Source organism: Strongylocentrotus purpuratus, unplaced genomic scaffold (assembly GCF_000002235.5).
Source record: "Strongylocentrotus purpuratus isolate Spur 01 unplaced genomic scaffold, Spur_5.0 spur5_scaffold_1, whole genome shotgun sequence".
Classification (NCBI taxonomy): domain Eukaryota; kingdom Metazoa; phylum Echinodermata; class Echinoidea; order Camarodonta; family Strongylocentrotidae; genus Strongylocentrotus; species Strongylocentrotus purpuratus.
The window spans coordinates 20,968,077-20,985,605 of record NW_022145594.1 but is presented as its reverse complement, the minus strand read 5'-3'; the positions used below and the strand labels follow the sequence as shown (position 1 = coordinate 20,985,605).

Here is a 17,529-nt window from a genome sequence, read left to right as displayed (position 1 = left end):
AATTGTCATTCTTGTTCTCTCTCTCTCTCTATCTTCTCTCTTTCTCTCTATCTTCTCTCTCTCTATCTTCTCTCTCTCTATCTTCTCTCTTTCTCTCTCTCTCTCTTTCTCTGTCACATTCTCTCCCTATCTCTCTCTCTCTTTCTCTCACACACACACACTCTCTCTCTCTCTTTCTCTCTCTCTTTCTCTCTCTCTCTATCTTCTCCTTCTCTCTCTCTCTCTCCCTCTCTTTCTCTCACCTTCACTCCAGCCAATATCTCCTCCATCCTTCCCATTGCTGAATTCAGGAAATCCCATAAATCAAAGAAAATTCATGACATGAATTTCATTTCCATAACATTCACTTGATCTACTTTAACTAATTTGTTTTTGTCCTTGTGCTACATGTCGGACAAATTACAACTAACAAGCCGAACAAATTGATCAAGGTAGTACCTGTTGGAATGGCCTAATCAAACTTTGACAAATTAACCCTTTCCCTCCTAAAAGAATCATTTGCAGTTAAAGATTGAATTCACTTGTCATGTTAAGGCGTACCAATCATCTACAAATAATTTGTGTACAGCTAGAATGTTTGGAATTATCTGGGATTCTATAATGGGCTAACATGGTTTAAAGATAAAGACCAGTTATGGGTCATGTGATTGCATTGTGAAAGAAACGTTGTGGAATCGATCAGAAAAGCTTGATCATCTAGCATATAAGTATTGGTGTGTACTGCAAGGTTCTGGAATCATCAAAATGATAAGAAATTTGGCCAAGTCTTGGTAAAGTTACAAGCACTGTACACAGAAAGATGTTTATGAGACTACGCACATGTGCGGGACACATCTCTATCAGGTCCAAATAGATATAATAATTTACCAAATATATCAATTAGTAGGCGGTTTCTCGGCAAAATTTGTATGATCACGTATTAGTCAAAACATATTATTTCACATGATTGGTAATAAGAGCTTCCATTTCATTTTTTGAGAGGGGGGCGTTTCCAAAACTGGTCTTTACCTTTAATGAGTAAAAATCAAAAATAAAGAGTGACATAAAACAGTGCACACGAAACCCAAGTCAGAGTATGACTAGGAATCTCCAGTGAAGGGGTCCACCTGCACTTCCCAAAGGTCAAATTGATTCACTTTGTTTTTCCCCTCCCAAATACTTAATAATAATAACTATTATTATTACATTATATAACCCTCACCTTTTATAACATATAACTCAATGTCTATTCAAGCCCAAACCCTATCTCTTCCATTAAATAAAGCCAGGATCAAATGACACAAGAACAAATGTGGGTTCATCCTTTCTCTGTTGCACTATGTACTGTTTAAGCGAATGTTCTGTGCTCAACATGACCTAGTTAAGCAACGGTCTAGCATAATTTGATTTCCTTTGAAACTTTCCATCTCGAGCCACATGTGTCCATTACCTTCACAAGAACTTCAATGACATAAAAATAAGGTTTCACCCTGCACCTTTGTTCAACCCAAGGTCTAGGGCATTCTCTTAGGGGCCTGTCTACATCAGCTCGAGTTTGCCACATAACCCGCCATTTTAACTATCCCGATCGCAATTTAGCCCGTTAATTTGCATCTTCATCAGCCTGCAGTTGCAATTTGCAGGATATTTGGTTGAGATAATCATCCCAAACTATCTTGGGCTAGTTTTCAAAATATCCCGCTATTTGTCCGGTCTATCTTCACGAATGCTGAGCAAAATATCTTGAGCTAATTTCCCCAGCTGAAGTATCGAGTTTCGAGGTGATGAAGACGGATCTGTTAAATCGAGCTTATTTCCCAAATCAGAAATAGCGTGCTATTTGAAAATCTCAAGCTGATGAAAACATACCTACTAGGGTAATGTTTAAACAGCCTTATCTGTCAGCATATGAAATTAATTAGACCCCGTTCTCACTCACTTTGAAAGTGGTCTTAGTTAGACCGCTCCAGAGGAACGGGTCTTGAGGAACGGTTTGCGAGCGTTCACATTCCGAGCAGTTTTTATGGCTCAAACCGCTCCATGAGTCAAAGTGGTCTTGTTGCTATGGCAGCTCAGGTCAGCGGGTCAATTTTTTCGTGCGCGGAATACAAACCGTATGTACAGTACTACATGTTTCGCACCGAAGGTCACTAGCTCACTTCCGTTCAAAGTACGCTTCTGTTCACATTGCACGTTAGAGCGCTCCAAACCGCTCTTAATAAGACCCGCTCCTCAAGACCACCTCGGAAGGTGGTCTTCTGGAGCGGTCCAGAAGTCCACTTCCTGGACCACTTTGACCGTTCTCACTCACCCAAGAACCGCTCCTGAGGAACAGGTCTTAGTTAGAGCGCTCCAGAGCGCTCCAACGAAGTGAGTGAGAACGGGGTCTAAGAACAACTCAGGGAAGCCTCACCATTAGCATCAATCCTGCTCTTCCAGAGGGCCCTGCAATTATCATTACCCGGCAATAGCCAGGTACCCATTTGCACCTGGGCGGAGAGTGGCGAATTTGGATTAATGTCTTGCCAAAAGACGTCAGTGCCAGGCTGGGATTTGAACCTCTGACCCTTGGATTGAGAGTCAAGTGAATGAACCACTATACCACGACACCTCCACAATATGAAAAATCATGTAAAAATCTTATTTCCCTGTAATTTCAAGGGAATATTTTCTTCACCCAACCAAAGAACCCAAATTTACAGAAGAAGAAAATGGTTAACACTTTGTATTGGGAAGGCTGATGAAATATTTTGAATCTATTGAAAGGACTCCTGTTGATGAGAGCCTTAATAATCAGATAGAATTCAAATACATCCTATTTAAATACCGTTTAGCATAGAAAGAAAATATCTTCACTGATCAAGAACAAGGATTCCATGGTTTCATGAAGAAATGTTAACAAAATGAAGACTCTCCTCGAAAGAAAACAAAGAAAGTACAATCAACAGACAGCACAAACTAATGATGACAGTAAAAACAAATGATTTCTCCATTCCACTTTAAAACTGGAAATGCTTTTGACAGATGAAAAATTACCTTCAGTTTGTAAACAAAAGCGAGTCTTGAATCAATCTTTATAGAGATATCAAGCTGCTGTTGAGGGAAACGCTCTCCCATGTAGGTGTGTGTGCACTGGTTGTTTGGCACACAGCTGCAGCTGTGATGCTTTTCCTTCCATTACATCCCGCTTCTGTCACCTGTTTAAGGTTGTGTTCAGACATCCAAGCCACTTTTTGCAAGCCCACAAACATTTGCATGCATATAATATATGTTTGCATTTTTTGCGTGAGGTTCAGAGTCAGAGTTTCATGGCGCAGAATCAATACATCACAAAATGTTGGTACTTCACAAAGGTTTCATACAATGTTAAACCTGCTTGAGCAAACACCTATATAAAAGACCCTCTCCTCTGTCTATAAAGACCACTTTTTTGTTTCCCTTGAAAATCATTTCTCATAGAAACCTGTACTACAGGAACCTGTACGAAAAGACCACCTGCCTTTAAAGACCACTTTTCTTGTCACCCTTCAGTTGTCTATATATGCGGGCTTTACTGTGGTAGTTTTTCACAATTTACGCAAGTTTCATATCACTAAAATGTAGGATTTCACAGTTATCTTGGGGTCTGGTATTTGGGTCTTTGAGAGCGATTGGCCTAAAGTGCCTCTTAATAAATAATTTTCATAATACAATCAGATTGCCTTGTTACAAAATTCTTTCATTCACCTGTTACAAATAATTGTTTTTCAATAGTCAGAATGTGAATTGCACATATATTAATTGCTGCTAGATAGGAAAAACCTGCTGCTGATATATCATTGGTTTTAAAAGAAGCAGACAATGAGAGAAACAGATCCATGACAGTTTGAGAAATAACCGATAAAAAATAAGAAAATTATGGAATTTCAGAAGGTGCGATAAATCAAACACAAATTGGCAAATCTGTGACGTATTTGCAAGCTCCTCTTCAATTTGCTCTGTACATTTCAATATCTAAGTTATTGATGACGGCATTGATGACGGCATTGATGACGGCATGTATACAAACATATTGCAATAATTATATTTAGGGTGAATGTATATGATTGAAATATATATCCCCCCCCCCCCTTATATCACTTCATCTTTTTTGTTTTTTCGAAGAACGAAACTCAATCTTATATAAATAGATCACAAAGGGAAATAAAGCAGAAGTTTATATGATTCACAGAATTTCTTTCTGTACAAGTTTGAGGAAAGGATGCTAGGGAAAGGAACAGAGCTAAATATTCTCTCTCTTAACCACAACAGCCTTCGCCTCTAAACAACAGTTTCCTCGAAAATCAAAATGACATTGACAAACGAGCGCAGAACTTGGGCGATGCTCCTTGGAACATGATGGGGAAAACCAATGGACAGTTCAGACTAGAAGAAAGTCCTACAAAATTTCCATCTTGATGGTTCGACTGTTCTGACATTCGATTTGTTTACAGTTGCTCTGGGCTTTATCCTGTCAAAAGTTTAGGGTTGGAGTTAAGGTTAGGGTTAGAGTAAGGGTTAGGGTTAGAATTAGGTTTACTGTCGGGTCAAGGAATGAAGTTTGGAATCCAGTTATTGGAGGAAAACGAAGTGGAGCAATTATCGCAAAGCCTTTGTCGCATTAGCATTCTATACTCATAAGGAAATGTCTTCTAAAGAATCATTTTATAGCGAAAGGGACATTGTACACACTTTTAGAAGGGTATCGAATACAGAAACATTTTAGAAAGAAACTAGTTTTCTGAGGTTACACCTTGTTTAGCATCAGCTTATGTTAACGTACTGCCAACAGGATACAATACGACAGTGTGCGAGTCACATATTAGAATGCGTTCACGATAAGCCCCGCCCAGTTAAGAGTCTCTGTACAATACGAAGTTCACACCAAAAGTGGATCCATGATCCCTTGTAGAATTGTCTAAGCTCAAAATGCTCAAACTTCTGCACCGCTCAACAATGTTTAGTTTTTCAATGCTCAGACAAGTAAAAAAATAATAATAATTTAGCTATACCGTTTTGTATGCTATACAATGAATTTCACTAGTGTGAAAGTGGTTATCCTGAACTGTTTCAGGGTGAAGGGGACTTTACAGCAGTGAGTAATTTCTTCCTATTGGTTAGTGAGCCCAAACTTGGCCATCTCCTGGGGGTAGCCAGAGTTGACAGGCTGACCCAAATGTTTGAAATTGTGGAGAATTCAATTGTTTACAGCATTTAGGAATGGTGATTCAAAGGGGATTTGTTTATTAAATTATTCAGGCTATATTTTTAATGCAGCCATAAATGAATATTTCACTTCATAAACTGACAGCAAGTAAAATGGGTGACATCATGATTTAGTTCTTAAAAGACCTAAAAGAACACAGAAAAAGTTTGTAAAAGAGCTTTGGAAAAGATACAAACAAACATTTATAAAAAGTGCCCCACTCTTACTGAAGCACATCCCCGAAGAGCTCATTTCTATAAAGACAACAAATTACCAATAATATTCTTCCTGTACTACACTGATTATAGCACTAAAAAGATGTCATCTGTATTTTGAGGAACATGAAACCATTGGACCAATGCAATGTAAATAGGGCTTATGTCTACTACACAAAACTCTCCATTAACTGTCTCTATGAATTCTCCTCTTCTTCTTTTCCATCCTTCCCAAACGTTTTTTTCATCACATCCTATAAAAAAAAATACTTTCCGTGTCAACAGAACTTATGTCTCCTATGGATATGTTATTCACAATACTCCCCCTCTTTCCACAGACTGTCTCGATCAATTCTCATCTTCATCTTTTCCATTCTTCTCAAACTTTTTACATCACATCCTGTAAGATGAAAACACACCCAGTGTTCACTAGGCTATATAATAATAATGATAATAATAATAAATACTTATAAGCGCACTTATCTAATAACTTACTCAAGGCTACACATAACAAAAAATTTTCTCCAGGATTTTAAACCAACATAACAGCATTCATAACTTCGAACTTTAAAAAAACGCTTTTTAACATGTTTCTGAAAGGTTTCTAGGCATTGAATGTTTCAATAGTCACTTGTTCCAGAGGACTAGTGCAAGCTCAGTACATAGAAGTCTCGCCCTCTTTCCACTGCATGTCTGTTCTAATTAGTATCATTTTCTTTGACACCCTTCCCCCATACTGTTGCATTACATCCTGCCAGCATTAGGGTGACAGCTCCACTTAGTATCCAGAACGACCTCTTAGACTTATTTCTAAGAAATTTTAAATTTGTTTTAGTAATGTTTCAGTGGTTTGTGCCCCACACACAAACTCATGTAGAGAACAAGTATTAAACATTTAAAGATGTTGTTCACAATGTAGACACAAAATTATGATCCTTTAGACCCAAATAACACGGTTTCCTATACAATTGGAATATTTTCTGACTTCTTTTCATGAAATTATTATGACATTATGGTTTATTCGTGATAGATGAAGTTCATATCTTCTCGAAACTTTAATGATCAATTTTTATGACTCTTTACATTGATCAATAGAGTTCTGAGAACATATAAACTTTGTCTATCAAGAATAGATCATATTTCATCACTTCATGACAAGAGGCTTACAAGTTGTATTCCAACTTCATTGGCAACAGTTTCTGAAAAGGGTCATTTTAGGGTCTAGTCAAGAAACAGATCTGCCTGGCATTGGACAGATTGCATGAGGTATCGAGTACAGACTACAAGCTGGAAGTGGAAGTTCCCTTTCTAAATCACTGCCATCAATTTCACTCTTGATCTCTTCTCACTCTTCGTGACATCTTCACATTAATCACTGGTGCGTAATTTCCCCTTCTGTAAATTGGCCACATGCTCAGAGCACAGACTCTCAACTCGATTACAATTCATCCCTAATTTGTTTCCCATGATCTCGCAAGTTAAAGGGTCAAGAAGAAACTTCTTGAGGATCAATCGCAGATCCAGATGTATTGGCTGTTATACACGTTCCATTCCATTTTGTAGGCCTTAGATGAAAACTGATGCCAAAACAGGTATATCTGAAATTCCCGGATACCAAGATTTTCATGTTTCTTTTGATGCATGAAGAGCGCGTTTATCTAGGCTTGCCACTAGATATGTACATATCGTACCCCACTATCGAACCCCACTATCGTACCCCACTATACGATCGTGATTTGCGGGATGTCGCGTTTATCGACCCTTCACGATTCAAAATAAAGGCCTTGTGTCTGCCCAGCTGTTTTGACCCGGGAAGCAGACAGTTTCTCGGAGGTCAACTTCACACGTATGCTTGTACACAACACCTGGGTGATCATATTTGTATGTGAGGTTCAAAACAGCTTTGCGTTTATCGATCTCTCAGAAACGTGATTCTGGCTGTATGTCACATTCAAAACGCACCTTTTTGCGTCTTTAGATATGCCCATATCTAAAGAAGTTTGAAAAAGGCTTTGCGTTTATCTACTTCTAAATTTGCCTGAAAGACGTTTGAGAAACCTGATTCTAGCCAAAAATTTGCTAGATAAACGCAACCGAAGAGTCTCAAAGATTTACTTTTCCATAACTTTTGTAGAACAATAGGCATAAATCTATTATGCTGGAATTTGTTAAAAGGAGGAACTTCATTTAATCCATATGAGGAAAAAAAAATCAGACGTCTGGTTAAACTAGGGGTGGCAAATTACATTACATGTACGTTTAACATTAATTTTGATGATCAATTTACAATAATAATAATTCGATCTTGTATAGAACATAACACATTATTACACTGTCCCTATGCGCTTCCAACGAGTTTTGGAAATTATTACCCTAGCTTTAGTTCCGGCAGCGGTTATCAAAGCACAGTTAATTTCATGGAATATTCCTACGTTATAGTGATGTGGCAGGGATTCAAACCCTGTACCTTGTGGTTCTCAGTCTGGAGATTTATCCACTGGACCACAACATCTCTACAACGACCTAAGTTTATCCTGATAATGTCACCCTCACTGATAAACTTTGTTAAACTTTGACCGATATTATATTCTACTCGTTATGCTTTAAACAGTCCATTATTCATTCCAAAATGTAAAACAAATTTTAAAACAAAAACCTTAGCGGTTTCAGGAGCTAAAATATACAATAAATTACCCTATCATATTAAAAATTGTAAGTCGCTGCAAAGTTTTAAAAAGAATGTCAAAACCTTTAGTTTCCCTTGTAAACATATTTTCACGTTAACTTGACCTTTATTTATTACATTTCATTCATCTAGTTTTCTCAATTTGATAGTTGTATTTTTTTTCCTTATAATTTATTGTTAATGCGTGTTTTTCGTTACCTATGTTTAATTATTGTATATACCATGTATATTTTACCTTTGTATGTATGTTTTGAATTCATGTTATTATTGTACATGTTTTTATGTGAATACAGGGCTCTCTGGGAGAGCAGGCTCAGAAATGAACTTGAATGAGACCACCCTGTTAAAATAAAACTATAATAAATAAATAAATAAAATTTTGATTAGCAATGACTAAATAATAATATTTTCAGAGAGCAACTACACAATTTCAATATCTTCAGTATATGTGAGCATTGCATATCAGAAGAAAGAGCAACAACACACATTTAAGACCTTCATTATATGTAAGCAAATACATCACAAGATCAATACATTAATATCTTATTAAGATAGCTAATGGTCTATCAACGTTGCCAAACAGATTGCATAACACTATGCAATCTACAACTTGTATGTGTTATCTACAAGTTAGAAGGCATTAACTCACATAATATGTTCTAAAAATGCTTCTAAAAATCATTGTTGTTCAATAAAAACTGGCCATTTGTAAACTTTTCAATAACATTCTCGACGTGTGTATTGTTTTCAGAGACATTGCAGCTTATTCTATCATTGTAGTGATAAAATAAAAGTGTTATTGTTGCCAATTTAAAGAACAGTTATTACAGGGAAAAAATTAATATTTATTTTTCGGGGGCTACTTTTCAAGCTTTCCTGCATGAAAATAACATTCTAAAATTTGTTTTGCATTGAACTCTATGCAAATTTACAGGGGCTCTTTTCTGATTTTCGGGGGCTATTTTGGGCATTTCGGGGGCTAATTCGCCCCAAACCCCTGTGTATTTTTTCACTGGAACAATATGCAGTGATCAATTTAGCCTGACAAAAATCCTGGTTAAGTCAATGATTACCAATAGATATAGACTCTTCAAATGCTTCTGCACAGCTAGGCTAAAGCTGAAGCAATTTCAAAACTTACAGAGCCCTGATGGATACTGTCAAATATCTCTATAGGAGAATGTAATATTATAATTGTGTAGGTTCTGTTAGAAATCAAATTATCTTGAAGAAGATTGATGAGGTATTCAGATCAGAATAATCAGTATTAATGACGACTTTTCCCAATATTCACTTCACATTTAGACTATATTATGATCATAGTCTAGACAGAAGAAAACTGACCACATGTCTTTTATTTCAACAAGATATATTAATCATTTTTAGTGTGTTGTGAACATTATTAATTCTAATTTATATATCAACATTGATTAACTTTGATAGCTGTTATTTCATAAACACTTTCCCATGATGTAAAGCGTGTATTTTAACCTTGAAAGCAATGCAACAAATTTCACTTTCTGATAAAGCTATTCAGGTTCAATTTTGGTGTTGGACTTGTGATGTATTTTGACCAAAAGTACACTGAGATGTTTTTGAGGAGAGAGACAGGAGCCATTTCTTTTTTGCCAGAGAGTTCAAGGATGTCATAAACAAAATACACCAATTTGTCTGTTATATTAGTGAGAACAGAGCCCAGTCTGATGGTTTGAGGAATACTAGCAGCCGGCTAATATGGGAGGGAAATAATTAATTCTAACTTTTGGCTAATATCCACCGATTTGATAAGGGACTTTTGTTGCATAAAACAACACACCTTTTTTCTGAGCATGATTTGACAAGGCAATTTTATACAGTAACTTGTTCGGGTGTATTTCATACTTGTCCAGTACACATAATATTGTCTACATAGTCTGAGTTAGACGGGCTTCTACGGGCATCAACCCAAAGAATAATGTCTTCACTTGTTGAATTTGTGTGTGACATAGCATTCGCTAACACGATCAGGATAGTAATTTGATTTTAAAGCCATGTTCAGATAAGATGCGGCAAAACCGCTGCAGTTGATGTTTATGGTGATTTAAAGTGTAATATGCTTTACAATTGTTGTATACAATTGCCGTTCATTTACAAGTTTTTTTTAAATGTTGTGTTTTCTTTCTTCTTTTTTTTCTCGATAGATTACCAAGTTGTACCTGAACAAGCCTTTAGGGACCCACATAGACAGTTTTAAAAGAGGATTAATTTTAGAAGTTTCAGTTTTTTCCATGTCTGTGTGTCTGTTTGATTTCTTCTTTTAATATGGCTATTTAGGAATATATACTTCTGCAGTTCCCTTTAACATGAGTACATGACTGTAAATCCCTGGTAGACAGTTTGTTGATGAGAATTAATCTACAAGGAATCGATGCAGTAGACCCTTCAATCTAATTTACCACCACACGTTTCTATTGAGTTATCTCCGAGCTCTGACTCAATATGACTTCATCTCTATACCTAGCTGATAGTCTTTCATTCCAAACCGAGAAGATAAATCTGTGCATGCTGTAAAAAGGTGTTGGGTATAAACTACAAAATGTGAGGATAATTATGAGTCCAACCAACTTTGGGGCAATTAAAGTTACATTTGGGGTGATTTTTCTCATTCTGTATTGAAAAGGTGAAAAGGGGTTGGGCAAGATATCCCCTAAGTTGGGTATGAATTTGCCTCAAGTTTGGTCTGACACCTATACCCTCAAGTTTGGCAATTTCTACTCAACATTTTTGTGTATAGTGCCGTGTGTCTTGTATGCATTTATTTTAACCAAAAATGAAAACTCTTTTCCAATCAATGACCAATGACTATTGGAATAAATGATAATAATTATGATAAATGATCTCTTGTAGCTGTGACGGTGCTTAAGGCGGTTTCGTGAGATGCTGCACTAAGTGACAGCTGCTACGAGGGGATCTGGAAGATATTACGGTAAGCCTCATAAATACACCATGATCACAAACCTATATCTCAAATTTGCTTGGAATTTAGGTAAAATGTATTAAGAAAAGCAATGATCTTTTTAAAATCAAAGCATGATGGAAAATTAACCGTGGTGGGTGACATTTTCATCGGTCATCATATGGGTAGTAAGTTTGGGGGTATTCTGTGGTACATATTTCATGAATTTCCATTTTTTTCTAAAAAGAATATTTTCTCTTTAGCCTATCTTTGCCCTTGCTTTAAAAAAAGACATACATTTATACACACTTCCTCCATGATATACAGTCAAACCTGCTTTAGTGACCACCTGTCTACAAAGATCACTTTTGGTGTTTCCCTTGGGGGGGGGGTCGCTATAGACAGGTTTGACTGTATATCTATTCCCTTTCTTATTAATAATGGCAAAATGGGGAGCTGCTTGCAAGGAAATAGGAGACAGGGCTTGACTCTAACAAGGGTCCAGTACACAGTGGGACCCAAAATTTTATCTCTGGACCCCAACACTTTTGAAGTTTACACAGAGGATCCAGGCAAATAGATCCTAAAAAATACTATCCTGAGACTGATGCCTTCCAAAAAAAGAGTTAGAGAGGAGCCCTATAATAAAGTTGCCAATTTGAGTCTCAGCCTCAAGAGTTACAATTCTTCACTTTCCGATAAATCATTAATCTGATTTTCTTTATAATACTATCACTTGAAAATTGGGAGTTTTATTAAAAGAAACTCATTTCAGGGGTGAACCTCCTTTTAATCAGTATGTTTGCTTACTAAAGTGCAGCAAAACTTGATCAGGATCAGTATTTGTTGACAAGATCAGTTTGATCACTCAAGTTGGCAATACTAGAAGGTCACTGCCTGTCACTGTAAATGACTGATATTCATCAGGGTCGAAGGCCTAATCGCATGATGATGTCATACTCTATAAGCTAGAAATCCATTGGCAAGCTTCTCACCGCATGATAAACTGGTTTTGCAACAAGTAAAGGTTCCTTTCCCCAGTCAGTATTAAACTGATTAATCCCAGTATTATTTCAATTTTGTATTACTTGATTGATTTAAAGCATAATGATTCAACTTGACATTAACTTCATGAAAAGACATGTATGTCATAGCTTGAGACTAAACAGTTCCAAGCACACGTGGACCCCTGAAATTTCACTCCTACTTTGGAGCACTAGATTTTCTTCAATTTTAACACAATTCTGGTGTACGGGTGTATCCTGTGTGGGATGCGTGGATAAAGGCAGGAGGACAAAAATGAATGAAGAATAAAAAATAAATAAAAATCAACATAATCGACATATTATCTGGACTCGATTTGTATATATTTGTATTCTCCATCTTACAAATGACCCATGATTGAAATGCACTATTACCCTCTTCACGATACTCTAACGGTACCACTTGTTGGCTATTTTCTCTAGATCTAGGTCTAGATCGGTATTTGAACTGGTCTGTCAGAGGTTAGATCCAGGAATTACTTGGTAATCTGCAAAAATATGACTCGGAGCTTGGGTCAACAATCTAAAACCTTTGAGGACAGATTCCTCTATCAACGGTTCAGAGCTTCATTAAGAATGTTCTCATTTTTATACAACTGTTCTTCATATTGATGTCATCGTTTTTTCTACTTTCTTTTTCTTTCCTTTTTGGTCATTCACTGCCATTTTTTTTACTTTGCCCAAATTTGATGCATCAACATATTAGCAAGACATATAATGTGAGCAGGAATATTTGATCAACCAGGAAACCTTGTAGAAATCTATCAAGAAAAATATGCTCCAGCTATAATTTTGTACTTTTAAAAATCATCATCATCATCAACATCAACATGACCATCCTCATTTTCACCATCATCTTGATAATAAATATCATCATTACTTACACTACATTGAAAGTGCATTCACCTATAACCTGTTAACAGTTGGAGTCTCAAAAATAAATGATTCAAAGCATTTTAGAAAGCTTAGGGTCTTTCCCATCCAATGACACCAAAGAAACTGGTGATATTCTATGCTTGACTAAGCAAAAGTCATTATCATGAAAAGATGAACAAATCTATAAGGAATTTGTATTTGTTTTTGAGGGTATCAGCAAAGTTGAGACTCATGAAAAGGCTAAGAAATTTTCATATTCTGATCATCATTTATGGGACAATTTATATCTACCAGGATGTTTATATATATCCTTTTATTATACTATTGACATTTTTTGATTGAGTGACCAATTAACTACTTTGTATAGTCAGTTGATAGTTATATAAAACAGAAATTGAAGTTAGTATGGTAAAAGCAACATTGATCTTTTGATGGAATTTGCAAAGACATGCACGAAACAGCCTCTCACCTCTGTAGCTGACACCGGCGACCATAGGGTGTCCACTTTGACACTGGTATCCCATAGATGAACTTTGACACCTCGTGCACCTGTTAGGGGCGGTACATGTACCCCCTCCTTCACACGATCCCCTGCATGTAGCTGTACATAGAGAAAGAGAAGAAGATAAAGAAGCATTCAATAGGAGCAATGTGGTGTATTGCTGACAACTTTTAATAACAATAATAATAATAATAATAATAATGGGTTCTTGTATAGCGCTCATGTCAGTCAGATTTGACCCTCCTCGCGCTCCTGATTATTACCCTGGATTTAGCACGGCAGCCATACGGCGATCTAACATTGCAAGGAATAAATTCCTACCAGGTACCCATTTACTTCACCTGGGTGGAGTGTGGCAAATGTAGATCAATGTCTTTCGAAAGGACATTAGTGCGGCGGCGGGACTTGAACCGCGGACCTTGTGATGGACAGTCCGGCGACGTAACTCAACCACAACACCTCTACGAGAGGTAAGGGGTTCAATCCTTAGTTAGTGCTTACATCATTTGGACAAGGTTATCAGTAGCAGTGACACATCCGATACCTGATTCAATTGTTTACTCTGTTTGTTTGTTTTGTTTTTTGTAAGTTATCATTATTGTTAAGTATTTGGTGTCACCTCTGCCTCCTAGTATTTACTGATTAGGGTGTGCAGGTGGACCACAACTCAGGGGTTTCCCCTACTCTTATACAATTAAAATAGTGCAGTGGATTCTCAACTTGCAGAGGTGGTGACTCTCCTCTACACAGGGCCTCCATTTAACGTCCTATCCGAGGGACGGATTGTTTTCCACTGTAACGAAACAGTAAAGGGGCACTTTAACACACAACCCAGGCTTCAGTCATCCGCCTAGGCTAGAATCAAACCAAAATAGTCTATAACGACAAGATAACTTCAACGTTTAAAACCACGACCTAAACTTAAAGTTGATGGACTGCCATGTGAACCTACCTAGTGGTGATTTTTAAGTAGAAAGAGAATCCAAACTATATCTAATGACCATGACTGATCTTTTCTATTCCCACTGGCTCATTTTCACATCCTAATAACATCCACATGTTTTGCTCGATCATGGTGTGGTTTGGTTTTTCAGGAGCGAGGCTGGACATTGACCAAATCAAGATTGAGTTTTTGTTATGTTCCCTGAAAAACGTTGATACTACACCCATTGTCATGTCATGTTATATTATGTAGTGACAAACTCATGAGCACCCCTATATTTAGAAGACAGGAAAAACACAGTATTCACAGGAGCTCAGGTCCTTTTAATGTTAGATTGTGTAACTGTACATGACATAGGCCCATCTCTTTCGACTCCCATCTCTCTTTCTCTTTCTTTTTCTCTCATCGTTTTCTTTTGCATCATTCTTTAATTTTCTGCTATCTCTATCTCACCTCTCTCAAACTCGTTGTTCTCTCTCTCTTTACCTTTATTCCTTTCATCTTTTTATCTCTTTCTTTCTCTTTCTCTGTCTCTCTCTCTCTTTCTTTATCTCTATTTACTTCTCTTTCTAACTCTTTCTCTCTCTCTCTCTCTCTCTCTCACACACACACACACACACATACACACACACAAGCACAAGCACTCACACACCCTTTCCCTTCCTCCCTCTCTTTCTCTTTTTCCCTTTTTATCTCTCCATTTGTATATCTATCCATTACTGTATATCTTTGCAATTTGCATCACAGTTGCCTGTCACACTAGCAATCTCTAACAATATCAGTTTTTCTTTAAAAACAAGAATTCCCCGGAAACATCCAACTCTCTCTCTCTCTCTCTCTCTCTCTCTCTCTCTTTCATCCCAATAATGGTATCCATCATCATCTCATCTCCCTGGCGACCGTTTCCAATCCCCAAACCCCCAATCCCAAGGAGACTCCATCTCAGTGATCCATCTGTTATCAACTCTTCTCACTCAATGCCAATGTCAAATCATTTCCTTATTCTTACCACCAAAGATGGAGGAAAAAAAGTTGAGGAATTTCAACAATTGTCTACAAATGTTCACAAATTTCAACAACGATGATCCAAAACAGTTGGTTGAATTGGATCAAGCACAATCTAAAACCTCTGTATCTTTCTGACATGGCTAAATTTGAAATGACAGTTCCTCAATCCAGTTTAGGAGCATTCCTTTAAAACTTTCTATTTGTTCATTTTAGTTCTTTATTTAAATTCAAGAAACATAGAATGTGACAATGAACATTCTGATCTATTTTTTAAATGAGTAATTATTATTATATTTAATCTAGGTATTTAATTGATATGCATAATAATGGATAAATTCATAATATTTATTGAAGACCCAGTAGTAGTGGCAGTAATAGTCAAAGTAATAATAGTAGTAGTAGTAGGAGTTGTAATAGAGGTAGTAGTAGTAGTAGTAGTAGTAGTGGTGGTATTGATGGTGGTGGTGGTGGTGGTGGTGGTGGTGGTGGTGGTGGTGGTGGTGGTGTTGGTGTTGGTGTTGGTGTTGGTGGTGGTGGTGGTGGTGGTGGTAGTGCTAGTGCTAGTGCTAGTGCTAGTGCTAGTGCTAGTGGCAGTGGCAGTGGCAGTGGTAGTGGTAGTGGTAGTAGTAGTAGTAGTAGTAGTAGTAGTAGTAGTAGTAGTGGCAGTAATAGTAGAAGTAGTAGTAGTAGTAGTAGTAGTAGTAGTAGTACATTGTAGTAGTAGCAGCAGTAGCAGCAGTAGTAGTTTAGTCAGTAGAAGAAGAAGAAGAAATTGTTGAAGTAGTAATAGTAATATCAGTAGTAGTGGTAGAGAGTTTAAAAATGCCCTGCTGGCTCAACAAAGAAACAATATATCATCATAGCAAAGAGATACAATCACCAGGTCAGCACTAACAACGAAATACAAATCATCTACTTTGGATGACAAATTTATCACCAGCGTTGACCCCAAGTTGTATAGGTCAAATGACAGGTCAATCAGGTTAACAAGGAATATTGGCTAGAAGACCCGCTAGGGAATGCCACGACTGAGTCAGCTCCAAGTTCTAGTTTTCCTAAGATGTCATGACAAACAAATTACCTATTTTATAGATGTAGGTGGTTTGTTACTCGAAACATGGTTTAGCATGAAGTTGGATTCTCTAATCTTCTTTTTTTCAGAGAGAAAGTTAAAGGCCCACTGCACTACTTGTAGCTACTTGCGCCCTCTATATAACAAACCATGCCTAATCGGTGACCATTGGTCCCCCATGATCATCTTTTTCTTATGTTAACTGAGAGCTGAGTTGATGAGATAACCACCTGTCCAGTGACCTTGCAGGGCAGTCTAATCCCTCCTGTAAACTACGGCAGATACGCTTTAAAGAGAAAATCCATCATGATACTCATCTGGTACTAAAATGAGAGGAACAGATCAGTGGAAGTTTAAGTGATAAGAAAGTTATGAATCTTTAAAGGTGCAATCAATTAAATACAAATTGGAAACTCTGTGACGTATCTTACGAGCTCGCCTCCAATTTGCTCTGTACTAAAAAAACTTTAAAAACTTATATTTTCCCATAAGAAAATGTCCAATGATATATTCACCCTAAATATAATTATTGCAAATATACAACCCCTTGAACCCCTGTATGAAATAAGTCTATCCCGCAAGATACGTCACAGCGTCACAATTCAAGAGCATGCATGCTAAAAGGACACAGGATTTGACCAATGAGTCACAGGGTTGCCTAAATACAGATGATTCCTATCGATAGAGACAAAACTATTTCTCATACTCATGAAAAAGTAATATTGACACAAGGGTTTTAACCCTCCCCCCCCCCCTCCAAGGTGCAAAGGTATTGGTAGTAAAGAGTGTAGGGGTGTGACACATGCGTCCCCTCCCCCCCCCCCCCCCCCCCCTACAAAATTTATGTTTGAAAATTTGGAAATCTTCACTCTTTTCTAGAACGGATATGTTGCAGGACCTATCACACTACATGTCAGTTAATCTGAAATTTCCACTAATTTGGTCAGATATAAATACAAAATGCAGAAAATAATCCATATTCATTATCATTAATTTTTTTAATATCAAGAGCATCTGCTAATAAATGCATTGATAAAAAAGCACTT

At 37.1% G+C, this 17,529-nt stretch overlaps 1 protein-coding gene across 1 annotated transcript in view; it reads right to left on the bottom strand.

The window, feature by feature from the left end:
• The window catches only part of LOC583085, a 300,967-nt gene that overhangs the window by 260,443 nt on the left and 22,995 nt on the right, over positions 1 to 17,529 (bottom strand). Inside the window, exon 3 of the mRNA XM_030978601.1 lies at positions 13,428 to 13,559. Within this exon, the coding sequence (XP_030834461.1) occupies positions 13,428 to 13,559 (132 nt within the window). The remainder of the gene's footprint in view (positions 1 to 13,427; positions 13,560 to 17,529) is intronic.